The following is a 13,580-nucleotide window of genomic DNA, read 5'->3' on the forward strand; positions in this document are numbered from 1 at the left end:
GAGTATTAAATAAAGTCGTGTTTAATAGCGTTCCATATCCTGTTTCAGTCCTTAATAAAAGCAGGATGCGTGTTGTTGCTGCAGAATATAACCGCGCTCCTCTCCTATAAACACTCAGACTATAGAATAACTTGATTAAAAGCCTCTGTCATTATTCTCTCACATGTTAAGTTGGCTTCTCGAATTTCAAGTGTCTCATTTTACGCGCCCGAGTCGCCACATTCATCATGGCACAGAGCTGAAGTTTTATTGCGGCCGCTAGAGGTGGATGCAAGACGAGAAGTTGAGCGTGGGATGGACTCAGAGGGGCATCGAGCCCCGACATAGTCTGAGAGGGGGGGGGGGGGGCAAGAGTCAAACGTGGGCCGGGAGAGCCTTACACTGTTGAAAGCCATTGATCCACTGAGGAGCAGTCCGGGCTGGGCGGACCTGCGTGTTTCTGCATCACAGAGGAGCATAAGGTGAGGGACGGGGTCATGCATCCATAAATACCTGGTGTGGGCAGAGACTTTAGTTTGGATGGACCCTGCTGGAGAGGAGCGGCGACTTCTCCGCACAAGAGCTGACTGGTAAAAAGAGAGAGAGAAAAAGAAGCTGCAACCTAGAAAGTTTGGACTCTTACGGAAAGTCTGCGATTCCTAATCCCGAGCCATAAATGAATGACTTTCCTCCCACAGAGCGCGATGTAGTTCACCTCCACGCCCCAGAGTGAACTGCGTGCGGAGATGACAGCGCTGCCGCCGCCCTTGAGCAGCGCTCTGCTCGGACTCGCGTGGAGCTGCGTGACTCTGCTGTCCTGCGCGCACTGCGGCTTCAGCGACAACCACGCGCACTCGAGCTTTATTTACAGGAGGTTGCGCAATCACGAGCGCAGAGAGATCCAGAGAGAGATCCTCTCCATCCTGGGGCTGCCTCACCGCCCGCGGCCCTTCTCTCCGGGGAAGCAGGCGTCCTCTGCGCCGCTGTTCATGCTCGACCTGTACAACGCCATGGCCGTGGAGGAGGAAGAGGAGGAGGAGGAGGAGGAGGCGGCAGTGCGCCACAACGCGGGGAAGAGCTTCGGTGGTGCCAAGGCTCAAGGGCACTCCAGGAGAGGTTATTACAGCCCACAGCATGCCGGGTATTCCCGCGTGACTCAGCCTTACCGCGCGGCCCCGCTTTTAGGCCACAGCCCCGCGCTCACCTCAGCGCACGACGCCAGCGTCCTCAGTGATGCTGACATGGTCATGAGTTTCGTCAATTTAGGTAAGTGAAATTAATTTCCCATCAGGTGTTTATTCCATATCAGACAGTGGATGAATTGAAATTGGAATGAGAGTAATTTTTGGTTTAAATGTTATTTATAAAGGAAAAGGGTGCAACTTTGAAATTGACAAAGCTTACTTTTAATTTATATATGGAAAATAATTTCATCTTTGCCCATAATTATTTAAATCAAGTGAGATTATTATTATTAAAAAAATTAAATCAGCCTTTAGCAAATACTGCCGTTACAAACCAGCATGGAATCCTTGTTCTTCAGCCTTTGTGCTGAAATAAATTAGATTATTTTTGCTTCCCTGTTGATATAAGAGTCTGCAGTTAGTTTTGTCAAAATAATCTGACACATGCATTTTTGCTGTTGTTGTTGTTGTTGTTTTTGAATAAACTGAGCCATGTTGTGTTATTATAGAAAAAAAAACTCTACAGGCCCAATTTGTTCTGAACAGTTTGTTGACTTCCTCTCAGTCAGTGGTATTAGTGCATGTGAAAACGGGAGTGGGTTACATATAAGTCATCATCGGGCCACTGAAGGGCTCAGTAGTTTAAGCTGTGCGTGAAATATTTTAGATTTAACAGAACTGGGCCCAACTTTTTGACCCTATCAATTAGTGCTGCTTTCTATTAAAAAGCAGCCGACCTGTATAATGACTGCGTTTGTTCAGTAGCCTCGACCCTTAACCCAGCAGTTCTGAGCAACTTATCAGATGACTGTCTGACCTTGAGAAAATTGGTCTGAATTATTTCCTGTTGTAAAAAGGGGAGTGCTATTGACTGATGCCTGTGCAGCTCAAGGTTCTCCCTGAAGGGAAAGCAGTAGCTTTATGCTTAATATTCAGTTGTTTGCATCATTTCTTCTTCTTCGATTCTAATTAGAACATGAAACATAACACACGGAAAGGTATTACAAAATAAAACAATGCAAACATTGCAGATTGCAATAGCATGCTACAATCCCTGCAAGTATGCATTACTTGCAATTGTCGATGAGGATTCTGTTGTCTTAAATTTACAGCTAAACATGGAGCTTAAAGTGAATTTGCGTTGCCTGGAAGTACAATCCTTCACCTTGGCCCGGGCCCATCTGGTTCCACTTACCAACCATAGCAGCGCATGTACACTGTCAGCCTTGAAAGCTCTGCTCTCATTCTGAGGACTGTCAGTGAAGTGTTCAATGGGGCTCTGTCTTTATTACAGTACACTATATGGCTCCTTGACCTCAACTGTTTTTACAAATGTGGCATTTCATGCCGTTTAATATGCACTCAGATGTCAGCTGTTGACAATCCACACACAGTGTGAAACGATGAATCAGTCTTTTATGAATCTATTCAACAAATATGGTCCTGGTTGAGAACATGCACAGGGTTCACCTTTGGACCAAAGTCATTGCTATTGAGTTTTTTATCCATTTGAAAGTTAAATTCTTGAAGGTTTCAGCGGTGCTGCTGCTTCGCATTACTGCCTGTGGCTAATATAATGGAAGACACGCAGCGGGTAAAAGTCAGACCTGACCTCTGACCTGTTTGTGCTAAGTGACCGCAGGCCTTCTCTCTTGATAAAATATAATGGAAATGCTCTGCATGATATCACCTTCAGGAAATCCACCGACTTTGACCACATGAGTCTGCCCGGCGGCAGCCAGGCAGGGGCGTGACGCAGCACCTTGAAAAATCGAGATGTATCTGCAATTTAGTTCCGTACAAGAAAATATAGAACATGCATGCTTTTAAATGTTCTCAAATATATATAAAAAAAATGTCCATGTTGCTCATTAGATTGGAAATATTAAATTCTAAAGGCTAAGGGTTGCTAAGCGCTCGTTGAGCATTGTATGGAACCTACAGGAGGTCAGCGCAAGGTCACAAATTAGGTCAGCGTAGATGAAGAATCCTGTCTGGTCTTTTCTCTCACTTGAGGAGCAGACGAAAGTGTCTTTAATTGAAATCAGCCTGTTTTTCTTAACTGACAGCCCATTCATCATGACCAGAGAATGCAGTGCAGCGCACAGTAGAGGGCCTGTCTGGGAACTGCTACCTGCATTCGGTTGACTGATTTAATGAACTGGAAAGTGCTTTTGTTGGTAGTCAAAATGTTTGGATTGGAACTGGAACGTGAAAGAAGATGTGATAAATGACTCTTTTTCTGTGAGTTTGCGCCACCGTGCTTTCTCTGTTGGGAGACATGCGGCGGTTCAGGAGTTAAAACAGTAGCTTTTGATAAGCCTTTGCTTTGCATCTAAATCTAAAGTTCATCATGCAATGCTTTCTTTCCCAGTTGAGAAAGACAAAGATTTTTCTCACCAACGACGACACTACAAGGAGTTCCGTTTCGATCTGACTCAGATACCGGACGGAGAGGCGGTGACTGCCGCCGAGTTTCGGATCTATAAGGATCGCAGTCATTCCCGCTACGACAACATCACTTTGAAAGTTTCCATATACCAAGTCATTAAGGAATATCACAACAAGTAAGTATAATTTAAATCCTACTTTCATATTTGTCATCATCTCTGATGATTACTGCTCATTCTGAACTCAAAGTGTGCTTCTAAATATTACCGCTTGTGAGGATAATATTTCTACTTTTGCCCAAAGTCAATTAAAAGACCTCATATCATTAGTGGATTTTAAATATGCATTTATATACAATCAACAAACTAAAGTGTATCCTGAGGACCGACAACAAGCAGGCTCCGTCACGTGGATGGCTGTAAAACACAAAGAAGATGCTAAACAGGGAGAGAAACGAAGAGTATAGGTTCTACTCCACTTAATAAATGTAAAAGCTAAACCAATATGTTGCGGCCATATTATTACACAGTTCAAAGGTCCGGTAGCTGAAACTTTCCGCTGGCTCAGAAAGCCTTTCTACCTCCGGCTCTGCTCTCCTTCATTCGCACCATGTCGGCCTCACAAATATAGTTCTTGGATAAAGAGAAGTCCATTAGCGAGCCGGCCACTTACGAAACTGGGAAGGTCCATCAGTTATCACCCGTCTTGTGTTCCCTGCCAAGCTGGACGTGTCCCAGACAAAATCATGAGGGGCCAGGTCAGTGGAGGGGGGGGGGGGGGCTCCCTCTGGTGCTCCCTTGTCACTGTTATGCCCACCACCTGCCTGTCTTAACAATATTCCGGAAGTTTAAACCATGACATAGCTGAATACACAAGGGTGTACTTAAAAGTGGGCCCACATTTGGTTGCCAAAAATGTGTGTGGGTGATTGAAGGGGAGATATGGCCCTCCTGGGCTTTGAAAAGGTCTAAGTCAATGGATTCTGCCGTCTTAAAGGGGAAGACTGCTCAGTTTCGTTTTTTACGCATGTTTTAGTTTAGCTTTACAGAAAAGAATGAGTCTTTTCCAACATAAAAATATCTTGCCTAAATGTCTTCTCAATTTAAAATAGAACAAAAGCACAACTACCGGTAGTTGTTTGTAAAGATGTACACATTCATGAATACTTCCTTCAATGTATCAGAGGGAATGGAACACACTGCTAATGGCTTCCAGTTGGTTATTTGTTGTGCATCGATTAAAATGAGGTTGTGGGTTTAGTAGCTGAATAAAACATTGCTGGGACATCTCAGATGCTTAAAGATAGAGTGACAATAATGCTTCGGCATTGCGGTTGGTTTTTGTACCACTGCAAAATGTCGTACTGTGCTGTGATACGTGTTGTAATGTATTGCAAAAATGTATGCTTTGACATAATCGGTCCAGAAAATGGAGGAGATATATCAACTATTCCCCATTTAAGAATCATTTTGCAATTCTTTACAACTATTTTTACCAAATATTACAATTATGGGCAATGTTTATTTTATTATATTCTTAGTCAATTTTATTTTAGAATTATTTAGTTGAATTAAAATGTTTCTAGATAGATAAATAGATGATAGATAGATAAGGAAATTCTATTATCCTACATAAACATTATACGTTTTAAATCAACTTATTAATAGTTCTTTTACACACTATATGCTGAGGATACCAAGTTTTCTGAATGTTGTGTCACACCCTCTCAATCCTGTAAAAATCACTTTATGAGAGTTAATAAAATTTTGAAGTTGGTGTTAAAAAGTAAACTATTACTAATAGGCTGAGAATGATAGGTCCATTAAATTATACTGTATGACATCAAACCACACAATAACACCGCGATATATTGAATGCCTCTCCTGTTTTATAAAACGATTTGTGTAGATTTTCAGGATAATTTAAAACCTGCAGTATTTATACACATGTTTGCTTGCCAGTTGCTTCCTTCAAAAAGAATTTGGTACTGCCAAAAACATTCTGTACGGCCTCTAACTGTCGAATGGGGAGACATTCGTCTTTTTGCACATGGATAGAAAAAGATACTAACAAACAGGGACCTCTTCAAAACATTACTTCATATGTTCACAGTACTAGTGGGGGGGGGACCCCTATAAAGTCAGACAGCTATGCACCAACCTGACCTCCTTCACTCCATTAGCCAAACATGGCAAACATCCTGCACTTCTGCTGAACTTTGCTACTGGTTCCTAATGGGGGGGGGTGTCACATATGAACAGAATTTGCAGGACACCGACTGGACCGAACAGAGGAGTTAGGTCTATACACTCGATGTGGACCAGTACATCCAGTAGTTACAGATGGAGCGGTGAGATAAACATTTTCCCTTTGGTTATGGCTGCAGGAAAAGTGAATTCTTACCTACACAAACAAAATTATCACAGGATGTAAGCTTAATGCTGTCCATTTCAAAGAGGAAGTTCAGCAGTGTGTCACTCATAAACATTAGTGCTCATGTGGAATTCCACATGAGGTTGAGTTTTACTACGTCTGTAATAAACACATGAATAATTCCCGGAGTATTGGGGCCACATGGAAAATCTTTGTTCCCTCCAACCAGCACCATGTAACCACAAAAACTGAACAGACGCTGCCTTATTCATTCCGCCACTTGAAAGGAATCCAATGCAAATTGTGATGCAGTGATTTTTTATTTTTTTACTTTGGGCTGATTGATACCTTATGTCATGCCCATGGTAAAAAAAAATACAAACGCATACACAATCCACGATATTTTGTCTTTGCAAAGGCGAAAATCTGGCACATATTTTGCTCTTACTCTAATGCTAACTCTTCAGTTTGTCACAAGTTAGAACTTCTTCAACGACAGCTTAGCATTGTTTTTTTTATCATCAAATAAAAATGACAAAATGACTTTAACACACCAAATAACATGCTGTCAATACCGAAATCCTTTTAAGAAAGAATGTTTCGTTTCAAGAGGATGAAACAATGAAGAGAAGAAAAAAAAATCTCTGCAGTTTCTGCAGCAAAATTTGAGCCAAAGCATCCATTTGTGACCAGTCAGTGATTCGTTGTTTATCTGTTCCAGTCGAGCGAGTTAAGAGCTCTTGGATGCAGTCTAAAGCCCCTCTAAGAAGCACATGGGTTCTTTTTTGTGTCCTATTAAATCTGAGCGCTATAAAGGTGTGCAGGATGTTTCAGTTTGTTTTTCTACATGGAATACTGCTATTGTATTTGTAATATTTGTACTGCTAATTTTGCTGTTTTTATTTTCTTACTTTATTTTTATTTATCTATTTACTACCTTAATTTGAAATGATCTGTCTATCTATCTGTCTGTCTATCTATCTAAACTTACTGCAGCCCATTGGTAACTTGTCTATGATCCAGAAATAAAGTAACTCTTTTTCCTCCTAACTGGTTTTACACCGTCCACATGGTGATCTGGATCATTGCCAAGAGGTTCTAAATTGTTCTTGGTATCTTTACACACCAACCATGAAAAGTAAAAGTGAATTGGAGTTTATATGTATTTTTAACTGATTTTTGAATCAGTAAATGGAGTTTTCAATGTTAAAATGTAATATCTTTTCCTGACCTCACTCTGGATCCGATCCAGATGAAATTTGGTGATAAGATACAGATCCACACCCTACATGACTCTGTCAAATTCCATAAACATCAATCAATAATCAACCAAGATTATTGAATATCGAACACATTTTGAAGCTCCATTGACAATTGATGCAATGTTGGCGATAATTTCAATGTGTATAATATAATAATAATATTTATTTATATTTAAGTTCCTGGTAACATTCCCAACATTTCGTGAAAATGTCATCAAGAGCTGTCCTTAACCTTTTGAGGCATGTTGCTAACAGTCAGACAAACAAACCAACCAACGCCGGTGATTACATAACCTCCGCCTCAGCAGAGGTTAAAAAGCAACGCTCCCACAGATAATAAAATATCTGTTGATGTTTTTATTTGTTCTTCTGTTTTCTTGTACCTTTAGAGATGCAGAAACATTCTTGCTCGACTCTAAAAAGGTCCAGGCTTCGAATGGCGGCTGGCTCGTGTTTGACATCACAGCCACCAGTAACCTCTGGGTGATGAACCCACAGCAGAACCTGGGCCTGCAGCTCTGTGTGGAGACTGTTGATGGCAAGTTTACCAAGAGTTTGACTTTTTTTTTTTTTTACAGATTTTACTGAGACTAATCAAGTAAAAGGTCAGGAAGTTATTAAGTAGCAAGGCAATATGTCTATTTTTGAACCACTAACTAATGCATTTGTCATGCATTAATGTCCAATAAAGGACCTTACTGTAAATTCCCAAAAAAGAAAAAAAGAAAACCAGCAAAAATTAAAGGCAAAAAATTATGAATCTCTTGATCTTGCCGTCATTGGCTGAAATTCTTTAAAAGCACAAATTGACACAAAACCCAAACGTTCTTTGATTTTATTTTTATTCAGCTTCTCTTTCATTACAGGGAGAAGTATCAACATAAAATCTGCTGGGATTGTTGGGAGGAACGGACCTCAATCCAAGCAGCCATTCCTGGTTGCGTTCTTCAAGGCCAGTGGGGTGTTGCTTCGCTCTGTTAGAGCGGCTGGTGGGAAGAAAAAGAACAACAATCGCAATAAATCCTCCAATCAGCCAGAGTCATCCAAGGCGCCAAAAACTGGAGGCATGTTCACATCTGTGTTGCAGTTAGGATGCCACCATCTTTTGTTTTTTAATTTACTTTATCTCATCATCGGGTATTTAGCGCTGATTCATTGTTTATGATAATTAATAATTAATTCTTAAATAAATTATTAATTTCAGGCACAAGGCCCTTCGCCTCCATTTTCAACATATTTACGTCATCAGATCATTAAAGTTGCAGTAAGAGCATTGACGGTTATGGTAACATGTTGATTTCTTGTCCATACTATTGAATTTGTCTGTGGCAATGTTATTCAAAATATTTACATTTTAAATTGCAAAGGTTCAAATCTTTTGCTTTGTTTAATTGCAATAATAATTTGTAGAATTAAAAAGGTAATTGCTGCTGCAAAGTATAGTTGTTATAATTGATAGAAATTGAAATTTAGGCTACCATCTGATCAAATCTCATCCAATTGCTAGCCTACTAGTTGCAGATAGAAGCATAAGAATATTTATATATACCTGTACTACTTTGGTGCCAGCGACAAAACAAATGTCCAGTTAATACCTAACTGTAAAACCTTGACACAAATTATCTCTGACATTCTGTAAAACTTGCAGAGCAATCCAGACCGCACTTGAAGAAAATGCTGTTGTTTACAGAAATGCACATATAAACGTAGCTGTAAACAGCAGAGCATTATGGGAAGCTGAAAAAAGTGTAGTCACAAAAATCGTAATTAAATAGAATCGTTCAATTAGAAATTATTTATTATTACGGTAGTATATGTAGTTCATGAATTGAAGGGGGGCAGCTGCAACTCAGAAGGTACTGTAGAGGTTAAATAGTTAATTCCTTTTATGATTAATAGCTTCTGGTATTTTCTTTTTTTTTTTACAGATTATAACACAAGTGAACAGAAGCAAGCCTGCAAAAAGCATGAACTTTATGTCAGTTTTCGAGATTTGGGCTGGCAGGTGAGGCTAAATGATTTCATGCAGTCTTTATATGGTGTCGACGCGTCGAACACTACATTATTTTGTGAAAAATATTAAGTGAAGTGATATGAATGAGTCATAAATAAAGAATGATAAATTTTTTGAAGGACTGGATCATTGCACCCGAGGGCTATGCCGCATTTTACTGCGATGGCGAATGCTCTTTCCCCCTCAATGCCCACATGAATGCAACTAATCATGCGATTGTGCAAACCCTGGTAAGTATCCTCGACTGCATTTTATATGCATGCTGCAATAAATCCACATTTCTAGCTACCACAGGCTTTGCAGCCGTCATAATCAATCTGAATCTGACGGCTGCTTCACCTCTGTTAACCCTGCCTTATGCTTTTATTTATAGGTCCATCTAATGTTTCCTGACAATGTGCCAAAGCCATGCTGTGCCCCGACCAAGCTCAACGCAATATCAGTACTTTACTTTGACGACAGCTCAAATGTCATCCTCAAGAAATATAGAAATATGGTAGTTCGATCTTGCGGTTGCCATTAGTAGCCGGTGTAACTTTAATTTATGGTATCTGGTTCGGGATTCGCTGGAAAACTCATCTGCTGCAGGTGTGCTGTAATGTACAGTATTATGTATATAAAGTTGTATTATCTAATTATTTATTTTCATTTTTTTTAAATAGCACTGAATATTGTGATAATTTTAATTTTACTTTACTCCTGTCATCATTTAACTTTCGCGTCCCTTGGCATATACTCTCTTAGTTACAACTGTATGATAACTTTTATGGGCTAACTATTCACTGGAGCCATCATGGTGCATAAGGTTGTCCCCCGCCCCCTCCCTTCTCATTTTCATTTACAAAACCCAAGTTTTGTAAATGAAATATCGAATTATGAAATTTCAGCAAATTCTTTTCTTCCGAGCAATTGTTTTTTTTAAATGGACCAATACGTGATGGTTACAGGGAAAATCACAAATGAATATAAATACATTAATGAAGGAAGATTGTCATGATCATGAAGAACTGTCAGAAAAAAACAAAGATTCTCTTAACTTAAAAACTTTCTGAGCTCTGACACTGATTGGACTCTTGCATACCAGCGTTTCTGCATTTAGATTCTTGATTGTGTTGAAACTCTACTTTGAACACTGTCATGTGTGATTTTGTCATACCTTCAAATTTATTTTCTTTAGGGGGGGGAGACTATCTTCATGTGGAGTGTTTTCTATTTTAATAAACGTACCACTTGGAAAAGAAAATCTTTCACGTTTATTCAACCTCACAGCTTTTGTTCATCCATTCAGGCCAAACCATCTGCAGCAATGTGTTTCATCTCTGAGCTCCTTCCCTTCCTCCAGCCTTTTCAAATTCGAGTTGTCTTTTTGTATTCCTGTTTGGAGTTCCGCGGATATTTTACACGCTGTTGCTGGACTACCGTCTCAGATTTATAAATGTTTGACAGCTATGATATAAACCATGGAACTGTTGACATGCTTGGGGGGACGGGTAATGCTAGTGATACAGTGCCAGCAGTAAAGAGCAGCGGTGCGACCTCCGAGCGCAGCCCAAAAGGGTGATTATCATGAGGCTTCCAGGAGAGAGCCGTGTCATTTTGTAAGCAATCCCTTCTTGATTATCAGGAAAGACACCATCTATCATGTGATTAATATCACACATATGGCGCAGCTCTCGCTGTGTACATTCTGCATTCTAAAATTGTGGATGCTAAGTTTCGCCCCTAGAAAACAAAGTGACAACATAAACTAAACTTTGCGAGTGGAACATTTCCTCCTCTGTCAGGATTCAAGTAGAATTTACAGAAAAACACAAGAGAACGTGTGATTTCCAGAGAAGTGCTCCGGCCATGCAGATATTTTCTATGGTCGTGGAAATCCAGGGATTAGGTTAAGGATTAATATTTATTTACACAACTGTGTTGACCCTCACCCAACACAGGATATGTACTGTTGCACTTTCCCCCCTACCCTCCCACTTTTATAACTTTTTTCCCCCCTCTGACATGGCAGAACATTGAATGGCTGTATTTCACTTAATTAAAAGCAGTGGCTGACCTGCCCAGATGTTATGTGGGCTCCATCTAAAAGGAGTGTTGACATTCGGTGAATAGAAGAGGCCACCTGCTAACTTAACTCTTGGCTTGGGAGGGGGGGCGATTTGCATTCCTGCGGCCTGTTGCCTGGCATGATTACGCCGAGCACTTCACAGTCCCATCTACTGTTTAATATCATGGAGTCGTTCCAATCCAGTAACACTTCTTCCTCTTCTGTGAAGCACGAGTTGCTATGAATAAGGTCCTATTTAAGTTCTGCAGAACTATGCTGCCGTCTCGACAGAAAAGTCCAGACCACATGAAAAGAATGGGCAACAATTAGCACACTCCAGTTGGATTCTATAGTGGCTGCTTCTCTGCAGTCACAAGCAGCCTGACTGATATTCAGCTGATTACAGTTCACTTTTCATGAAGGATTTGATGTGAATTATTCATGCATCTCACCTCACCTTGGTTTTAAATAAACACAGTTACAAAATGGAAGCATCTGTTCCCAGGTGCTTATATATGAAGTTGTTTTCTGCCAAAAACATGTTTATTCTCTTAAGCTGATAGAGAGAACAGCCATGTCCATTTAGGCAGCTTATAAGAGCATGCTCTTTTTTTCTGTGAAAGTGATATATTTAGTGAGGGGCGATCATATTGAAGCTTTTAGCAGGCCCGGACTGGCTGTACGTCAAAACTTCCAAATGCTCAACGATGGTTCATTTTTATGTAATCTAAACCATCACAAGCAGGAAATACGTTGACAAAATGCTCCGAAACCCAAACCAAACGCTAACGTAGCGAGCACTGGTTTTTCCTGAGGTGTTCATGCCCCCAGAGATTAAAACTGTGACGCCACTGTTGCCCACATTAAATAGTTTGTTGCCTTCTAACACCCAAAGTAAATATAGTGAAACCAAATCGCAAAATGACTAAGAAATATGGACAAATACTTTCCTATAATATAATAAAACACATCAAGGGCCAAACCGCTTCATGGCTTCTGACGCTGTAGAGCACTCACTTTAATTAATAGTAAATCACCTGTAGATTTTATATATATATAGATACATATAAATTATGTTTTAATTATTTTGTGTATTCATATTGTAAACACTAGGTTAAACAGTTATACAGCATTAATTGACCAAAGTTTAATTTCTATTTGAATCATATACTTGTGATTTTGAGTATTAGTGATGTGTTCAATTGCTCATGCACAAAAGCGGAGCATTAAAGTGACAGAATGCTTATTTTGACAACATAATCGTTATTCATCACTGGATTCGGTAACTCGGGGTTTGATCGGCTCGCCCTCTGTTAACCAGAGGTCTTCTCTCTCTGCGGCTCAACGTTTATTTTCAAAGTGTCACCTTGCAGTCCATCCACAAGAGAAGTGAAACTGTATCTAATAAAAATGTTGTGCAGTTTACCTAATTCATCTCCCCACATGTGGTTCTCCTTATTTGTATTCTGTGGGTGGCCTTTGCGTCCCATTCGGCTCAATCAGTCCGTCTTGAGGAGAGAGACCTTGTGGTCACATTGAAACATGCTGTTTGGTATGAGAAGGCTGCAGCAGGACGGTGGGGCGTGTGTCCCGATAGAGGACAGCGCAGAAGCACAACGATGTTTGCTTGTTATTCACATTCATGCACATTAGCTGGACACAGAGACGTGTCCTCATCATTACCGAGGACTGTTTCTGAACTTAAATCGTCACTCTCCATTACAATTAGAGGTGGTACCAAGTATATGTTTTCAGATATTTTCTTTTAATCTGGATTTAATATATGCATTTGAAATTATAGGCAAGTAAAATGTCATTATCGAAAATTGTTTCATGATGTTTCTCTAAGACAATTTAAAAAATAAACCATAGGCATAAATTAGAAAGCTTTGTTTCCTAGTTTCTCTGTAAAAGTCAGTCCTGATTGAACCTTGTTGTTGTTGTTGTTTAACTGCATGCAGAGTCCATGAAGCACATTTTCCATTAAAATTGTGGGCTAGTTTCAGGAAAAATAAAAACTATTAATGATATGCTGACAACGTCCGCTCTCTTCTTCCTGCAGGTTAGTTATGTATTCCCCTCCGTTGTTTGTGCAATTTATGACAAAGAACATATCAAATAAAATACATTAAAGGAGAAATATAAAACAAAGCAGATGCCCTGGATATTAACCGGTTTCTCTGGCCAAGCATGTCAATGTCTCGTATTAATCATGCCGATTTACGGTTTCATAAAGCTTTTGTTTAAATATAATGAGAAAACTGATTACATAAACAATAATTTGAAAATATCTGGACATAATTAAGAAAAGAAAGACAGAATACAGCACA

General features: G+C 39.8%; 1 protein-coding gene across 1 annotated transcript; it reads left to right on the top strand.

The window, feature by feature from the left end:
• The first annotated feature begins 725 nt into the window (after window positions 1-725).
• On the top strand, window positions 726-10,434 carry LOC137912914 (bone morphogenetic protein 5-like). Its single transcript, XM_068757043.1, has 7 exons — window positions 726-1,245; window positions 3,538-3,730; window positions 7,579-7,731; window positions 8,060-8,253; window positions 9,118-9,194; window positions 9,323-9,433; window positions 9,577-10,434. Exons 1-7 carry the CDS (start codon window positions 726-728, stop codon window positions 9,724-9,726), a joined length of 1,398 nt encoding a protein of 465 aa, XP_068613144.1. The 3' UTR covers window positions 9,727-10,434.
• The last annotated feature ends 3,146 nt before the right edge of the window (window positions 10,435-13,580 follow it).

The sequence above is a fragment of the Brachionichthys hirsutus genome, unplaced genomic scaffold (assembly GCF_040956055.1).
Source record: "Brachionichthys hirsutus isolate HB-005 unplaced genomic scaffold, CSIRO-AGI_Bhir_v1 contig_797, whole genome shotgun sequence".
Taxonomy (NCBI): Eukaryota; Metazoa; Chordata; class Actinopteri; order Lophiiformes; family Brachionichthyidae; genus Brachionichthys; species Brachionichthys hirsutus.